Here is an 11838-nt window from a genome sequence, read left to right as displayed (position 1 = left end):
GGGGCCTGCTGTGAAAACCACTTCCTGTAGTGGTAAAGACTAAAGTAATCTCGTCAACCTTTCCTTCAAACTGTCACATACAAAACTCAACATGTAAGATTAGAGATCGCCTTGTTTATTTTTGCACACGTAATTCTCATTTACATACAGTACAGTAACATTTCAAGGTTTCATACATACTCCCAACCAATGTACAGAGTAATGCTAATGGCCTGTTTTATGCTAATAACCTTACATTTAAGTGCCAACCTTTTAACATTGTATAAATGTATATTTAAAATGAAGAGTACTTCTCATACTAATTAGTGGGTTTCATTGTTGTGGCTTCTAAAGCAGTCATGCACCTTAAGTCATGGCATATCAGTGACAGTAGATGTCCTCGTTGTTACTTAAAAGGATCCATATCCTGTGAACAACATGTTACAGTCACAGATTAATGTGTCGGTTAGGATGACAAGTATTTCCACCATTAAACTTTGAAATTTCTACGTTTAGCATCCTACATACTTTGTAGTGTTCCCAGGTTGTTATCTCAGAATACAGTGACTCCCCTGGACATTCTGTGCCTGCTACCACTTGTCTATGACCCAGAATGGTAAAATTCTCCTGCAGAAATCCGTTGCTCACTCCGCATTTGACCAGATGATGGTGCACTAGCTCCATGTCATATTGGGCGGGTAAATGAGCAGTGTAGTTCCCGATGAAAGCAACACCATACCCAACAGTATTATGTCCTTTAGTATGAGCCCCTACTGACATCCAACCTCGTCCTTCGTAGATGTAGCCATCAGACCCAACAACAAAGCTTGGAGAGACAGTCAGATACACATAATACTTACAAATTATACTGACTGTGATTTTTGCATGCACTCTACTCAAAGAAAAAATTTAAATATGGAAAAATATGGTTGTATATGCTTTGATCAGTTTGTAGAAAAACCACAAAGTAGGTCAATTCAACTTTTAAACATTTGACATTTTTATGCATGTAAACATTATAGCTGTTCTAAAAACAGCTACTGGTTTCGAAGGCAGGAACGTAACTTAAATGTAACCTCATAAGGGACTGTTTTAAAATGCTCTACATAAGGAGCAGCTTTGTCGTCATGCTAAAAATGCTCCTCACTTGAAGAACTGGAGAGACTTGATTCACAATTGATTCCTATAGAGTTTGGCATTAGCATGTTGCTATGCTAACAGTTATACACAGAATTAAGCAAAATATTACGACTTGATTCACAATTGATTCCTATAGAGTTTGGCATTAGCATGTTGCTATGCTAACAGTTATACACAGAATTAAGCAAAATGTTGTATAAAATAATCATTTTTTAATTTAGCTATTTCCAGTATTAATTGAATTTTAAGATTACCTCAGCTGCCATTTTGTGTTTATTTTTTCCACTGAGAAAATCTGAGTATGCATACTTCCTGGCTAGCAGACGGAAGTTCATGGACCGGATACGTAACACCTACTACATAGTGGGCTAAAATAGTATGTAAAAGAGCAGCATGTCTAAATTCACAGTATTCATAAAATATTAAGCAAAAAGTACTCGGATGAAGTGCACTTCCTATTGAAATTGTACTATCCCATGGGAGAGGATTTGCAAATAGCAGTGAGGCAACATAACTTATGCTGGTAGGTCAATATGACAAATGTAGTACATACAGATTACATTAATGCTAAACATTAATAAAACATATTGTTTTAATGGTTGTGAAATAATTACTACTCAGAAAGAGAAGTACCTACTCAGTGCGTATGTGGTTTTCCAGATGCAGCAAAAGAGTGAAACACTCTCAAAGACTGTGTTTAGAATGCAATATTAGTGCAATATGTACTACACAGTATGTACAGTATCCTGCCTACTAGTTTAAATGTAGTATGTGATTTCTTTGTATACTCTGATTTTAAAAATACATTATTATGGTTAAAACATCATTTCTCAATATTTCTAAATGTTTATTTAGTTTTGCAAACATTTTTAAAAGAAGTTATTTCATTGCAATGCATTCTGGGACTGCTTTCTCTACTAGCAACACCTACCGTTTGGAACAGCTTTCACACCACGATGCCCACCTTTGTAGGCAGCAAACTATAGGTTTAGGGACAGAACGTATATTTGTGACAGAATCATGCTGAAGCACATGTTACCTGTAACCGATGTCATACCAGCCCCGCCCCTTCTGGTGGAAATGTTGCATTGCCCTCATATTTTTGGAACACATCTGAAGGCTTCGACAGGGTTTGCTGGGAATCGCTGTGTGGTGAATATACAGAAATGGCAGGGGTGGAGACAGAGGGTTGAGAGGAACCAGGGGTGGTGCTGCTCCCCACATACATCTTGGAATGATGGCAGGACACTCTGAAGGAGGGTAAGCACGGAGATTGTTGGTTTAACACCAGCGTTTGAACAGACAAATTTTATTTGACCAACTGGAAGTACCTTCACTTACCCATATAACGTAGCATAAAGTCTTTAATTCCTTTTTCTATAAGACTCTCAACCCCAAGGTCTCCTTTTTGTTGATGACTATGTAGTGCATCTGCTACTTTCTCTTGAAGCAGTGATAAATTTGTGATCTTTTTAAAATTCTCTCTGCGATAGCGACCTCTCAGGTGAGTACTCAAGTCATGATCCAACTCTTCCATAGTCCCTAAGTAGTAGCTCCTCAGTAGTGTGCTTAAATTTACTTCAGAGCTGTTAACAACAGAAAGATGCTTCCCAAGTATGGCGCCATCCATTCCACCATGGACCAGAGCATCAGTGGCCAAGGATGGCACGCCTGAAAGAGTAAAAACCATGGGAGCAGATACACTGTCCCAACAACCATCCAGGCCAAGTCGCTTAGGTGGAGTTGCATTCCCAAACTGCAGAAATGACATGCCTAAGTACTTGGCCAGCGGGAGTATGTAGAAACCATGAGGCTGGTTACTGGCCTCGTTAGCCCGTAGCCCATATTCAAGACCTAAAAGGAGAGGAGCAAGGGCAACCGTCGTGCCATCAGGAGTCAGAACAACTCCCCTCTGATCATGAGCATTTGTTATGAAATGATGAGTGACTTCGTCCAGGAAATTGGAGAGATTGTGGTTTATATTCATCTGCTCTGTGATAAAGCTGTTGTTTTCATAGTGAATATCACCTTGATTGTCAGATGATCCCACAAAGTCATGTGCGAGACTGTCACTTTGGTCTGCAATTTTGCGTAGACTCGTCACTAAAGCCAGTGGACTTAGTCCTGGGTTTAAATCTTCTAAGTGTGTAACAGCAGTTATAAAGTGCTCCATGTTCCTCAGATGAACTGCTGTAACTCAAATATATAATTACTTAAGACACAATAATTTTGCATGTGCAATTATAATCAAGCTAAAGAGGGTTTGGTGGGTAATTGAGGTGCAGTCTTTATCTCTTTGGAGACTGTACCTGTGACAAAAGTATATGTGACACAATAAATTTAAGTATTAAACATATTGCATGTCTCTGCTGTCTTTTGCACATATCGCTAAGGTTGAGATGGTAGTCCAATTAAACTGTACGTATACTGGATGAAGCCGAGCTGCGATCACAATACGCAGGCTAGGTTTGTTAATAATAGTAATAATAATTTGTTACAGTTATATAGCGCTTTTCTGGGTTCTCAAAGCGCTTTACATGAAAGGGGGGAATCTCCTCAACTGTCCTTAATCTGACTAAAGGCTGGAATACACTACATGACTGTTGTCCAAATGTTTGCCCCAATTTACCGTCCGGATATATCAGTGAGAGGTGCTGGGAGTCAGAGCCAGTATGCATATTTTGGACAGTCAGAGATTTCTTGGAAAATCGTGTAGTGTATTATGGGCACAGACACAGACAGGCTGGAATACTGTACATGACTGTTTGCCTTGATTTTCAGTCTGGATGTGTCAACAATAGTTGCCGAAAGTCAGAACCAGTCTGCAGATTTTGGAAGTTGGAAATTGACATATTTCACAGAAAATGACATAGTGTATAATGAGCACAGATGCCGACCATGATACCAAATATATTTGATATTGTGAGCTGATTTTAGTATATTGTGTGCATGTTTCTGCACGAGTTTGTTTAGTTCAGAACGACTTGAAAGTCAGGTAGTGTGTAATTCTCAGTCATTTAATGCGTCCCAGTTTTGCTCTCTAACCTTTTACAAAGTAGGCAAGTATATGATGCCTGGTATTTTAAAAATGTGTTCAGATTTTAAAAGTCGTGTAGTATATTCCAGCCTTTAGCAAAAATGTGACTTTCAGTTGAACTAAAGCACTCACATGACAATAAAAGACTACATGTACTTATATGGTTAGGATTAGGGTTACTTGCATGTAATTATGCATAATTTATTTTTATTATAATAGTAAGTACATGTAACATGTGTAACAAGTACACCTTAAAATAAAGTGTTACCAACATTTATGGTGTACGTACCTGAGCTCTGAATGACTATACATATCCCAGACATGGTAATAATCCACAATGCTCCTGGTGTCATTATCAGTACTAAATGCTACGACTCAGTACGAAGTGCTTGATTTGAATGCAGTGTAAGATTATTTTTACATATGCTGAAACACTGAAGGCAGGACACTTCAAATTCTGCAATTTAACATTAGTCAGGTGGCGTATTCCATCATGAAAAACATGTTTTTGTGTTGCGTCAATGGGATTGCATGTACGAGTGTGTATGTTTGTACTCTTATGCGAGTAAAGGTCTTCCCCATAATCTGAATTTAACTACAAATATTGATTTTTGGATGGCAGTGACTGACAGATCTGCTGTTCTGTTTGTTGTGGATGGAAGAGTTACTGGAAATAAAGGGGGTAAAGGTCATAGCTAGATATAGTGGTATATAATGTAATTGCAAAAAAAGTTAGTTGCTGCACGTGTGCATGCAGTTACCTGAAGAATGACTACAACTGTCTGTATTTAGTAACAGCCTGCGGAGAAACTAATTTTCGCTGGATTTGTTGATTAGAAGAAATTCTTCCCTCTTGCAGCCAAGAGAAGCAAGAGCATTGAAATTAAAGTAGCAGCAAATTTTTAGATGAAAAGGCCAAAGCTGTTTTTGGAAAACTTGCTTACTACTTACTGAATACTGTGCAGTATGTACGGTTTAGGGCATACTAATTTTTTTAATAACAGTGGACATTATTCAACAAATGCTATACAGTAGTACTGTATGTTCTATGCACACAGAAAATGTGAATACTTTACTGCGGAAGTAGTAGTCGTGGTATGCCCAAGCTTTCTACCAACAATGTTTTGTTAATAATACCTACCATTGTTTTGAGAAACACCTTTACTGCGTTTCGCATGCTATATGATGTGCAAGTATTGATTTTATTCCTGTTTACAAAAAATTACATACTTAGCATTTGAACTTGTTTTAGTGGGTTTTATTTAAAAGGTTACTTGAGGCTTTATTGTGTGCTGTAAGGTTAAATATCTTACCAAACAAATAATTTTAGTTTGCATTTTGACGTAAAAATGATTTAAAGACCCAAACATTTTTTTTTCAGACTTTATTTCATGTGCATGTGGTTTCACAAATGAATAGATAAAAGTAGATAAAGTGAATAAATCCAATGACATGTCATACCCAACATCCTGTAAATTGTGCCAAGTGAAATTAATGGAAAAATACAATTTTATATATATATATATATTTATATAATTTCAAAGTTCTTTTACAGGCATTTTCTGTCAATAGACATCTATTTGACAGAATGGATTTTAATTACTTTCAGTTGTGTCCATTTCAAATATTGAAATATTTGCAGAAGAATAAAATGAAATCCATAATTTTTGTCTTTATATAATACTTTTAGCAAACATTCAGAGGGAACATAAAATACTATAGAAAATGACCTTGAGTTTTCAAGGTACCTGACTGTATGATAAGGAAGTGAAGTTTTGCAAGATTTATAATTATGTTGCTGGCACAACACACACCTTCATTGATATTTCAAATTTAGGATGCTTTCATGAGGCTGCAGTCTACTTCATCTCAATAACCACATTTACTTGGTGTCTCTACAGTAATGAAAATTAAGTAAACTTGACACCATGACACACTAGTTATTAATGTTGGGGAAAAAATCTGAAAAAAAAGTGTCCTCCAGAATTGCTCCATACATTTTATCAAAAAATGTCTGAGCTGTGCTGAATATATAGCCCTACCAATTAAATGAGCAAGTGCAGTATATTGAGGAACAGTTATGCAGTACAAAACAGCCATTTACCCGCAGTTGAGGCAAATATTACAACACAGATGGTCTTTTATACCCAAGACCTGAGTGAGGGAAAATACTAGGTCTCAGGACCACCAGGTTTCATTTAGACGTTTTAAGAATCATTAAAGAACCTGAAAAAGAAATTCCAAGTCTCGGGGTGTTTTATTGGAATATGAGCAGATATGCAGCCGCAATAGAAAAATTGAGGGTTGTGGTAAATGAAATAATATTAAAAACAAAACAAAAAAAAAATTTAAATCATGACTGGCATATGCCTGGTCAAACAGCAGTGCTTTGTTGCAGTCAAACAAAACATAATTAGAATCTAAATAATGAACATTGTAAAAGAAAATTGTGTTTTTTGATAAAAAGTTCTTTTTGAAGATAAGAATGTTTGAGCAGTATGGTGAGAGGCATCTATTCACTAGATTTGGTTCCATTGTAGTTGCCCTGCATGTCCGCATCATCCTCTGCAGCATCTGAGCTGTCAATCATTCCCCGTCTGCCACCACCTGTGCGCCTCGGTGTACTGCTGAAGGATGATAGCTCGTTGCCTCGCCTGAAATGTTACAACAAATCTTAGCGTAAAATCACATAGACTTCCACTGCAGGTTGCTTGGTACCTGGTACATTTGTGTTAGCCCTTAAATAGCATGTTTTTGAAACCATTTTAAACTAAGGAAACCTTTTTTAATCCCAAACTGTTCACAAAGCCCGGAAGAAGTTAGTGTCACTGGCTGTTACCAATCAGCAACTGTATGGAATACATATGGATTTTATGGAAGACCCAGGTTTGAAAAATGCTGCATTATTAAAAGTATAGTCAAAGACTATAGAATACCCAAGACATGTCACTCGTATAGTTTTGAATGGGGAAAAATGCAAGCTCAATATGGCCGCTCAATCGCAGAAAGCCCCGCCTTCTGAATGAAAGAGCCAATCGCTAATCTGTAAAGTCAGCGTGTCACTGCAGCTGCCGTTAGAAGTCCTGGTTGCTATAGAAACAGTCAGCGTTCTGAGAGCGCGCTTAGTGCTGCGCATGAGCACTGGCTGATTTAGCCTGAAAAATAAGCTTTTTATAACGCTATTTGATCAAAAGAAACAACATTTATGACACAGTTGTTGTCAGATTTCTTTGGTGATTTCAAATATGAATTTTTTTAACAGTTCAACAGTTTTAGAGAATTTGATGTTTCCTCATACAAAGAGATAGGAGCTGCACTTGCATGCCTGAGAGGCGTTTCAAAGATGGCCGCCGAGTGACATGACTTGTCTTAAAGAAACTTTGGTATAGTATACTGAATATTATAAAACGGATAGTTCCGGTCCTTGATTCTGATTGGTTGAGCCGCGTTCAAAGCTGTTGTAAATTACACTACAAACATACACCGTTGTTTACTTCTGTGTGTTGCTCGGCAACCACTTTGTTGGAACCACAACTGTTTCTGAGGAACTACATTGTTTGGTGGAAGAATACTGTTTTTATTTAAATCATTACACTTTATTTAAAAATAATAATAATTTATGCATTTAGCAGACGCTTTTATCCAAAGCGACTTAACAGTGCATTTAGGCTATACATTTTTTTTACCAGTATGTGTGTACCCTGGGAATCGAACCCACAACCTTTGGGCTGTTAACGCAATGCTCTACCACTGAGCCACAGTTTTATTCTGTGAAACCTTACTATGTTATGTTTATTGTTAGGCGTCGTGCCTAACAACGCCCCTTAGCTGTTATAAATGCATAAATTATTATTATTATTAATTATATAAATTCACTGTAAACCACGGCTTCTTGGGGCTTATTGCTGTAATAGTAATCACAGAGGGTTTGATTTAAAATATGTTAGGAATTTCAGTTCATATGTGATCAAACTACAGTAATGTAACTGTCTGCTTTTGTTTAATTGATGAATTATTGGTGTGGAGTACCTGCAGTACAAATGTGCACCTGTAATACACAGAGATAAATCACTTCTTCACCAGGGTCCTAATAAATATATCACCAGAATACAGCCATAAGCATCTTTTACAGTGGAAAATGGTATTAGACATCAGATTTGTAAGAGGTTAAAGGCAGTGTTAAAACCTCATTTGTAAACCTGTAAACAGGCTAAATGAGGTTGGTTCAGAAAATAGAACCATGCTTTGAGAGGGAAGAGGGAAATATGGTCAAATATATGCTAGTCTGAGATCGGTTGAGCTTTAGTGGAGGGATGGAAATCTCTTGAGTTTTTATTCATTTTTTTTATATTGTCATCATTTGTTTTTTGAAGATGTACAAAAGTCTAATGGGTTTGGAATGATGTGGGTGAGTAAATGATGACAGAATTTTCACAAAATAAGCTACTTATCGTACCTTATGTGCACACTCTGCATAACCTAAGTATATGTAATAAACCATATTTCACTCTCGCAGCCAGGAAATATATTTGTGGCAAGTAAAAGGAAAGATGTGTGAGGAGTACATCTTCTGTGTCAACTTTTGAGCACAGAGGTACCTGCATGGTCACTGTGTGGGTTCAGGATTGCCTCTGCAACATAGACAGAGACAGACAATCTTTGGTTTGCAGTTTATAAAAGGAAGGGATTTGGGCTGTGCTACAAGTGCTGAGAATTTGCTCAAAGCCTTGTCTAAAAGAGTAGTTACTGCCCAAAGAGTTCAGTACTTTTTGGGGTGCTGAGCCATGTCTTAGGAGCGTTATGCGTACCTGAGTTTGCTCTTGAGGGAAGTGACCTCACGGCTCATGGCATCATTGGCTTCTGTGGCTTCATCCAGCTCTCTCTGAAGCTTTCTACGGGCTGCGGTGATTCGCTGGGACTCTTCCTCACTCTCTTCCAACTGCCTCTTCAGCTGTTTAACACGACCATTCGCTTTATCCGCCTGTGAAAGAGAAAAACTTCTCAGGCCAAGCGCACACTACATTTTAAGTATAGTGAATTACAAGATCATTTTTCTTTTGAATGTAGGTATGATCCCGAAACTTTATGTGAAAAGTATAGGAAAAGAGGAAGGAGAGCATAGCTGCTGTATGGCTAACCTGGTCTTTATATTGTTCTGCTTGTTTTCGTTCATCTTCCACTTGGATCATCAAATCCTTCAGCTTCTTATCCTTCTGGCGAACTGCCTTTGCTGTGTTCTGCTTTTCTCTGCATTAGAAAGAAACATCAGTTACAAACAAACGGCAGCAAACAAGACACATACAATCTGTGACATATAATCATGTTCTAAAAAAGCTCTGACTTTTCAGTTGGCCATCATGAGATCTACCTAAACTATGCTTCAAAAGTTTGGGGTTGGTAAGATTAAAAAAAAAAAAAAAAAGTTTTTGAAATAAGTCTCGTATGCTCACCAAGGCTGCATTTATTTGATAAAAAAACAGCAATATTGTGATATATTATTACAATTTAAAATAACTGAATTTCTACAAATCTGTATTGGTTTAAATTTCTTTCAAAATGTGATTTGTGACATCTTTTGAAATTTTTGTTAACTTTTTGTGGTCCCCCTTGCCACTCCTTGGGGGTCCACATATCCCAGCTTGAAATCCTTTGCTATAATAAAAGACTTGCCTGCTCTCCTGCTCGAGTTGTTCCTCCAGTTGTGCCATTTTGGCCTCAAGAGCAGCGATGGAGGACTTAAATTTGGATTTGACTTGGTTCTCCATCTCCTGGAGTTTAGCTTTCAGCTCTTTATTCTGCCTCTCCATCAACTGTCTGGCGCTCTCGTTCTTTTGGGATGTGGTGCGTTCGGCCTGGAGCTCGTTGGTAAGTTGGTCAACCTGAAGGATGAAGAAAACATTTGAGGAAATGACATGGTTTTCATACAAATGACAAAGTTCTGTCTCTGTAATGGCATTTCCATTCTCAAAGTTTTCAAATCAAAATACCTGCTGGACACTCTTCCTCAGCTTGTCATTAAGCATCTCCATATTGCCCTGCTCCTCCTCCAGCTCTTCCTCCAGCTGTTGGATCTTCGCTTCTAGCCGTCTCTTCTCGTCAGCCAGTGCAGATCTTTGAGGTTCAGTTAAACCACATATTAGTTTCAATCAGAATGTGCTTGGAGCACATATTTCCCGAAATGTTTCGGTACACAAACTGTGCTGGTATGTCTAAAAGTGAGCTATTTCACATAACTGAAATCTAGAACTACACTCTGTTCCCGTACAAACAGTCACACTAAAGAATGTCTACCATTAATTGTGACAGTGAACCACATGTTCCAACGGAAGTCGATTTATCAGAGGATTATAATGGATTCCACAGGATTCAAATATTTCTATGATATTTTATTTGTCATACTCACTTTCCAGATGCATTGCTGGCCAACTCGTCAGCCAGTTCATCTCTCTCAGCTTCAGCTTGCTTTTTAGCTCTCTCAGCTGCAGCCAAGTCCTACATTTAAAGATTTTAACTGAATTCTTCAATAATAAAGATGAGACAATCATGCAAATCAATTGGCGCAAGAGTTCACAATCTTTTTTTGTCAACTGAAACCCTGAAACTTGATTACTTAAGATAAGTAATGCAAGCATGTTTATAAACATAATGAATTATGAAAATATTCTCATGTTTAAAATATATATTGTTATCTATTGTCTTCTTTATTTTTAAAATACCAATTAGAATATCTATATCAGCTTATTTTAATTAACTTTTTCAAAATACTTTTTAAAATGTAGTTCTATATTTGTGTTTATATCACTATCTAACCCTGTGTAGTTTCATCATCTGTGAGCCCTTGGTTGGAAAACCCTAATTTAGCCAATTCAAATAACCCAGAATTGTACTAACTTGGAAATAATACATTTGTTTGAATGAACAGCCCCATACACACCTCTTTTTGACAAACTGGCTCAGTATGTTATTCATAGTAGCCTCACCTCTTGCAGCTGTAGAAGTTCAGCCTCCAAAGTCTTGGCCTTCCTCTCATTCTCCTTGGCACTGGATAAAACTTCCTCCCTGGCAGCTCGAGCATCATCAAGCTCTCTTTGGAAGTCTTTCATTTGAGCCTAACACACTCAAATAATTACTAAATTACTCCATTTATAATTGGAGTTTAATAAATTTATCCAATCACAAATTTTAGTTTTCACCTGGAGCTTGCGGAGCTGCTTGATCGCCTCTTCTCGTCCCTTGTTAGATGTCTCAATCTGGCCCTCAAGGTCCTTTATGTCTCCCTCCAGTTTCTTCTTGGAAGCAGCTATTGCGGTCCTTTGCTTACGCTCAGCTTCGAGTTCAGTTTCCAGCTCACGCACCTGTTGGTTAAGATGTCTGTTTAAACCCATCTATACATATGGAAGTCAAAGTCTGAGTGAAAAAGCAATACTGCACCTGTTTGATCAACTGCCTCTTCTTCTCCTCCCCTTGCTCATCTCTGCCCTGGAGATCTCGCTCAAACTGGGCCTTCAGAGCCTGCATGTTGACTTCCAGACGCAGTTTGGCATCCTCTGCAGCCTGTAATTCATCCTCCAGCTCTTCCAACTGAGTCTTCATCTCTTCTACCTGAGCCTCCAGGCCACGTTTGGACTTCTCAAGCTCGTGTACCTAAAATTAGAAAATGAGTTTGACTGAAATTTCTCTAA

At 37.8% G+C, this 11838-nt stretch overlaps 2 protein-coding genes across 7 annotated transcripts in view; both read right to left on the bottom strand.

Annotated features, from left to right (window-relative positions):
* Nucleotides 1-111: 111 nt before the first annotated feature.
* pglyrp2 (peptidoglycan recognition protein 2) lies at nucleotides 112-4688 on the bottom strand. 4 transcript variants are annotated; one of them, XM_016510484.1, is made up of 5 exons: nucleotides 4446-4688; nucleotides 2461-3315; nucleotides 2159-2369; nucleotides 504-805; nucleotides 112-406 (listed from the first exon to the last, which is right to left on the bottom strand). In XM_016510484.1, coding segments are annotated over exons 1-5 (1434 nt in total). In that variant the 5' UTR covers nucleotides 4510-4688; the 3' UTR covers nucleotides 112-404. The 4 variants fall into 4 exon arrangements, with proteins under 4 accessions (XP_016365970.1, XP_016365968.1, XP_016365969.1 ...); XM_016510482.1 differs by having other exon boundaries at nucleotides 508-805; XM_016510483.1 differs by having other exon boundaries at nucleotides 508-805; nucleotides 2461-3309.
* A 1315-nt stretch (nucleotides 4689-6003) lies between these two features.
* LOC107706684 (myosin-11-like) overlaps nucleotides 6004-11838 on the bottom strand; it is a 29930-nt gene continuing 24095 nt past the window's right edge. For 2 of the 3 annotated variants that reach the window (XM_016510472.1, XM_016510474.1), the window contains 9 exons: nucleotides 11588-11800; nucleotides 11350-11511; nucleotides 11137-11265; nucleotides 10560-10648; nucleotides 10144-10267; nucleotides 9827-10035; nucleotides 9295-9403; nucleotides 8965-9137; nucleotides 6004-6810 (listed from right to left, as the gene is read on the bottom strand). In XM_016510472.1, coding sequence (XP_016365958.1) covers nucleotides 6669-6810; nucleotides 8965-9137; nucleotides 9295-9403; nucleotides 9827-10035; nucleotides 10144-10267; nucleotides 10560-10648; nucleotides 11137-11265; nucleotides 11350-11511; nucleotides 11588-11800 — 1350 coding nt within the window. In that variant the 3' untranslated portion in view covers nucleotides 6004-6668. Of the gene's footprint in view, nucleotides 6811-8758; nucleotides 8788-8964; nucleotides 9138-9294; nucleotides 9404-9826; nucleotides 10036-10143; nucleotides 10268-10559; nucleotides 10649-11136; nucleotides 11266-11349; nucleotides 11512-11587; nucleotides 11801-11838 lie in introns of all 3 variants that reach the window. The other variant, XM_016510475.1, reaches the window with a different exon arrangement.

This window comes from Sinocyclocheilus rhinocerous, unplaced genomic scaffold (assembly GCF_001515625.1).
Source record: "Sinocyclocheilus rhinocerous isolate Xijiao unplaced genomic scaffold, SAMN03320098_v1.1 scaffold1285, whole genome shotgun sequence".
NCBI classification, from domain to species: Eukaryota; Metazoa; Chordata; class Actinopteri; order Cypriniformes; family Cyprinidae; genus Sinocyclocheilus; species Sinocyclocheilus rhinocerous.
Note: the sequence above shows the minus strand (reverse complement) of the source record. Positions and strands in the feature narration are given on the sequence as shown.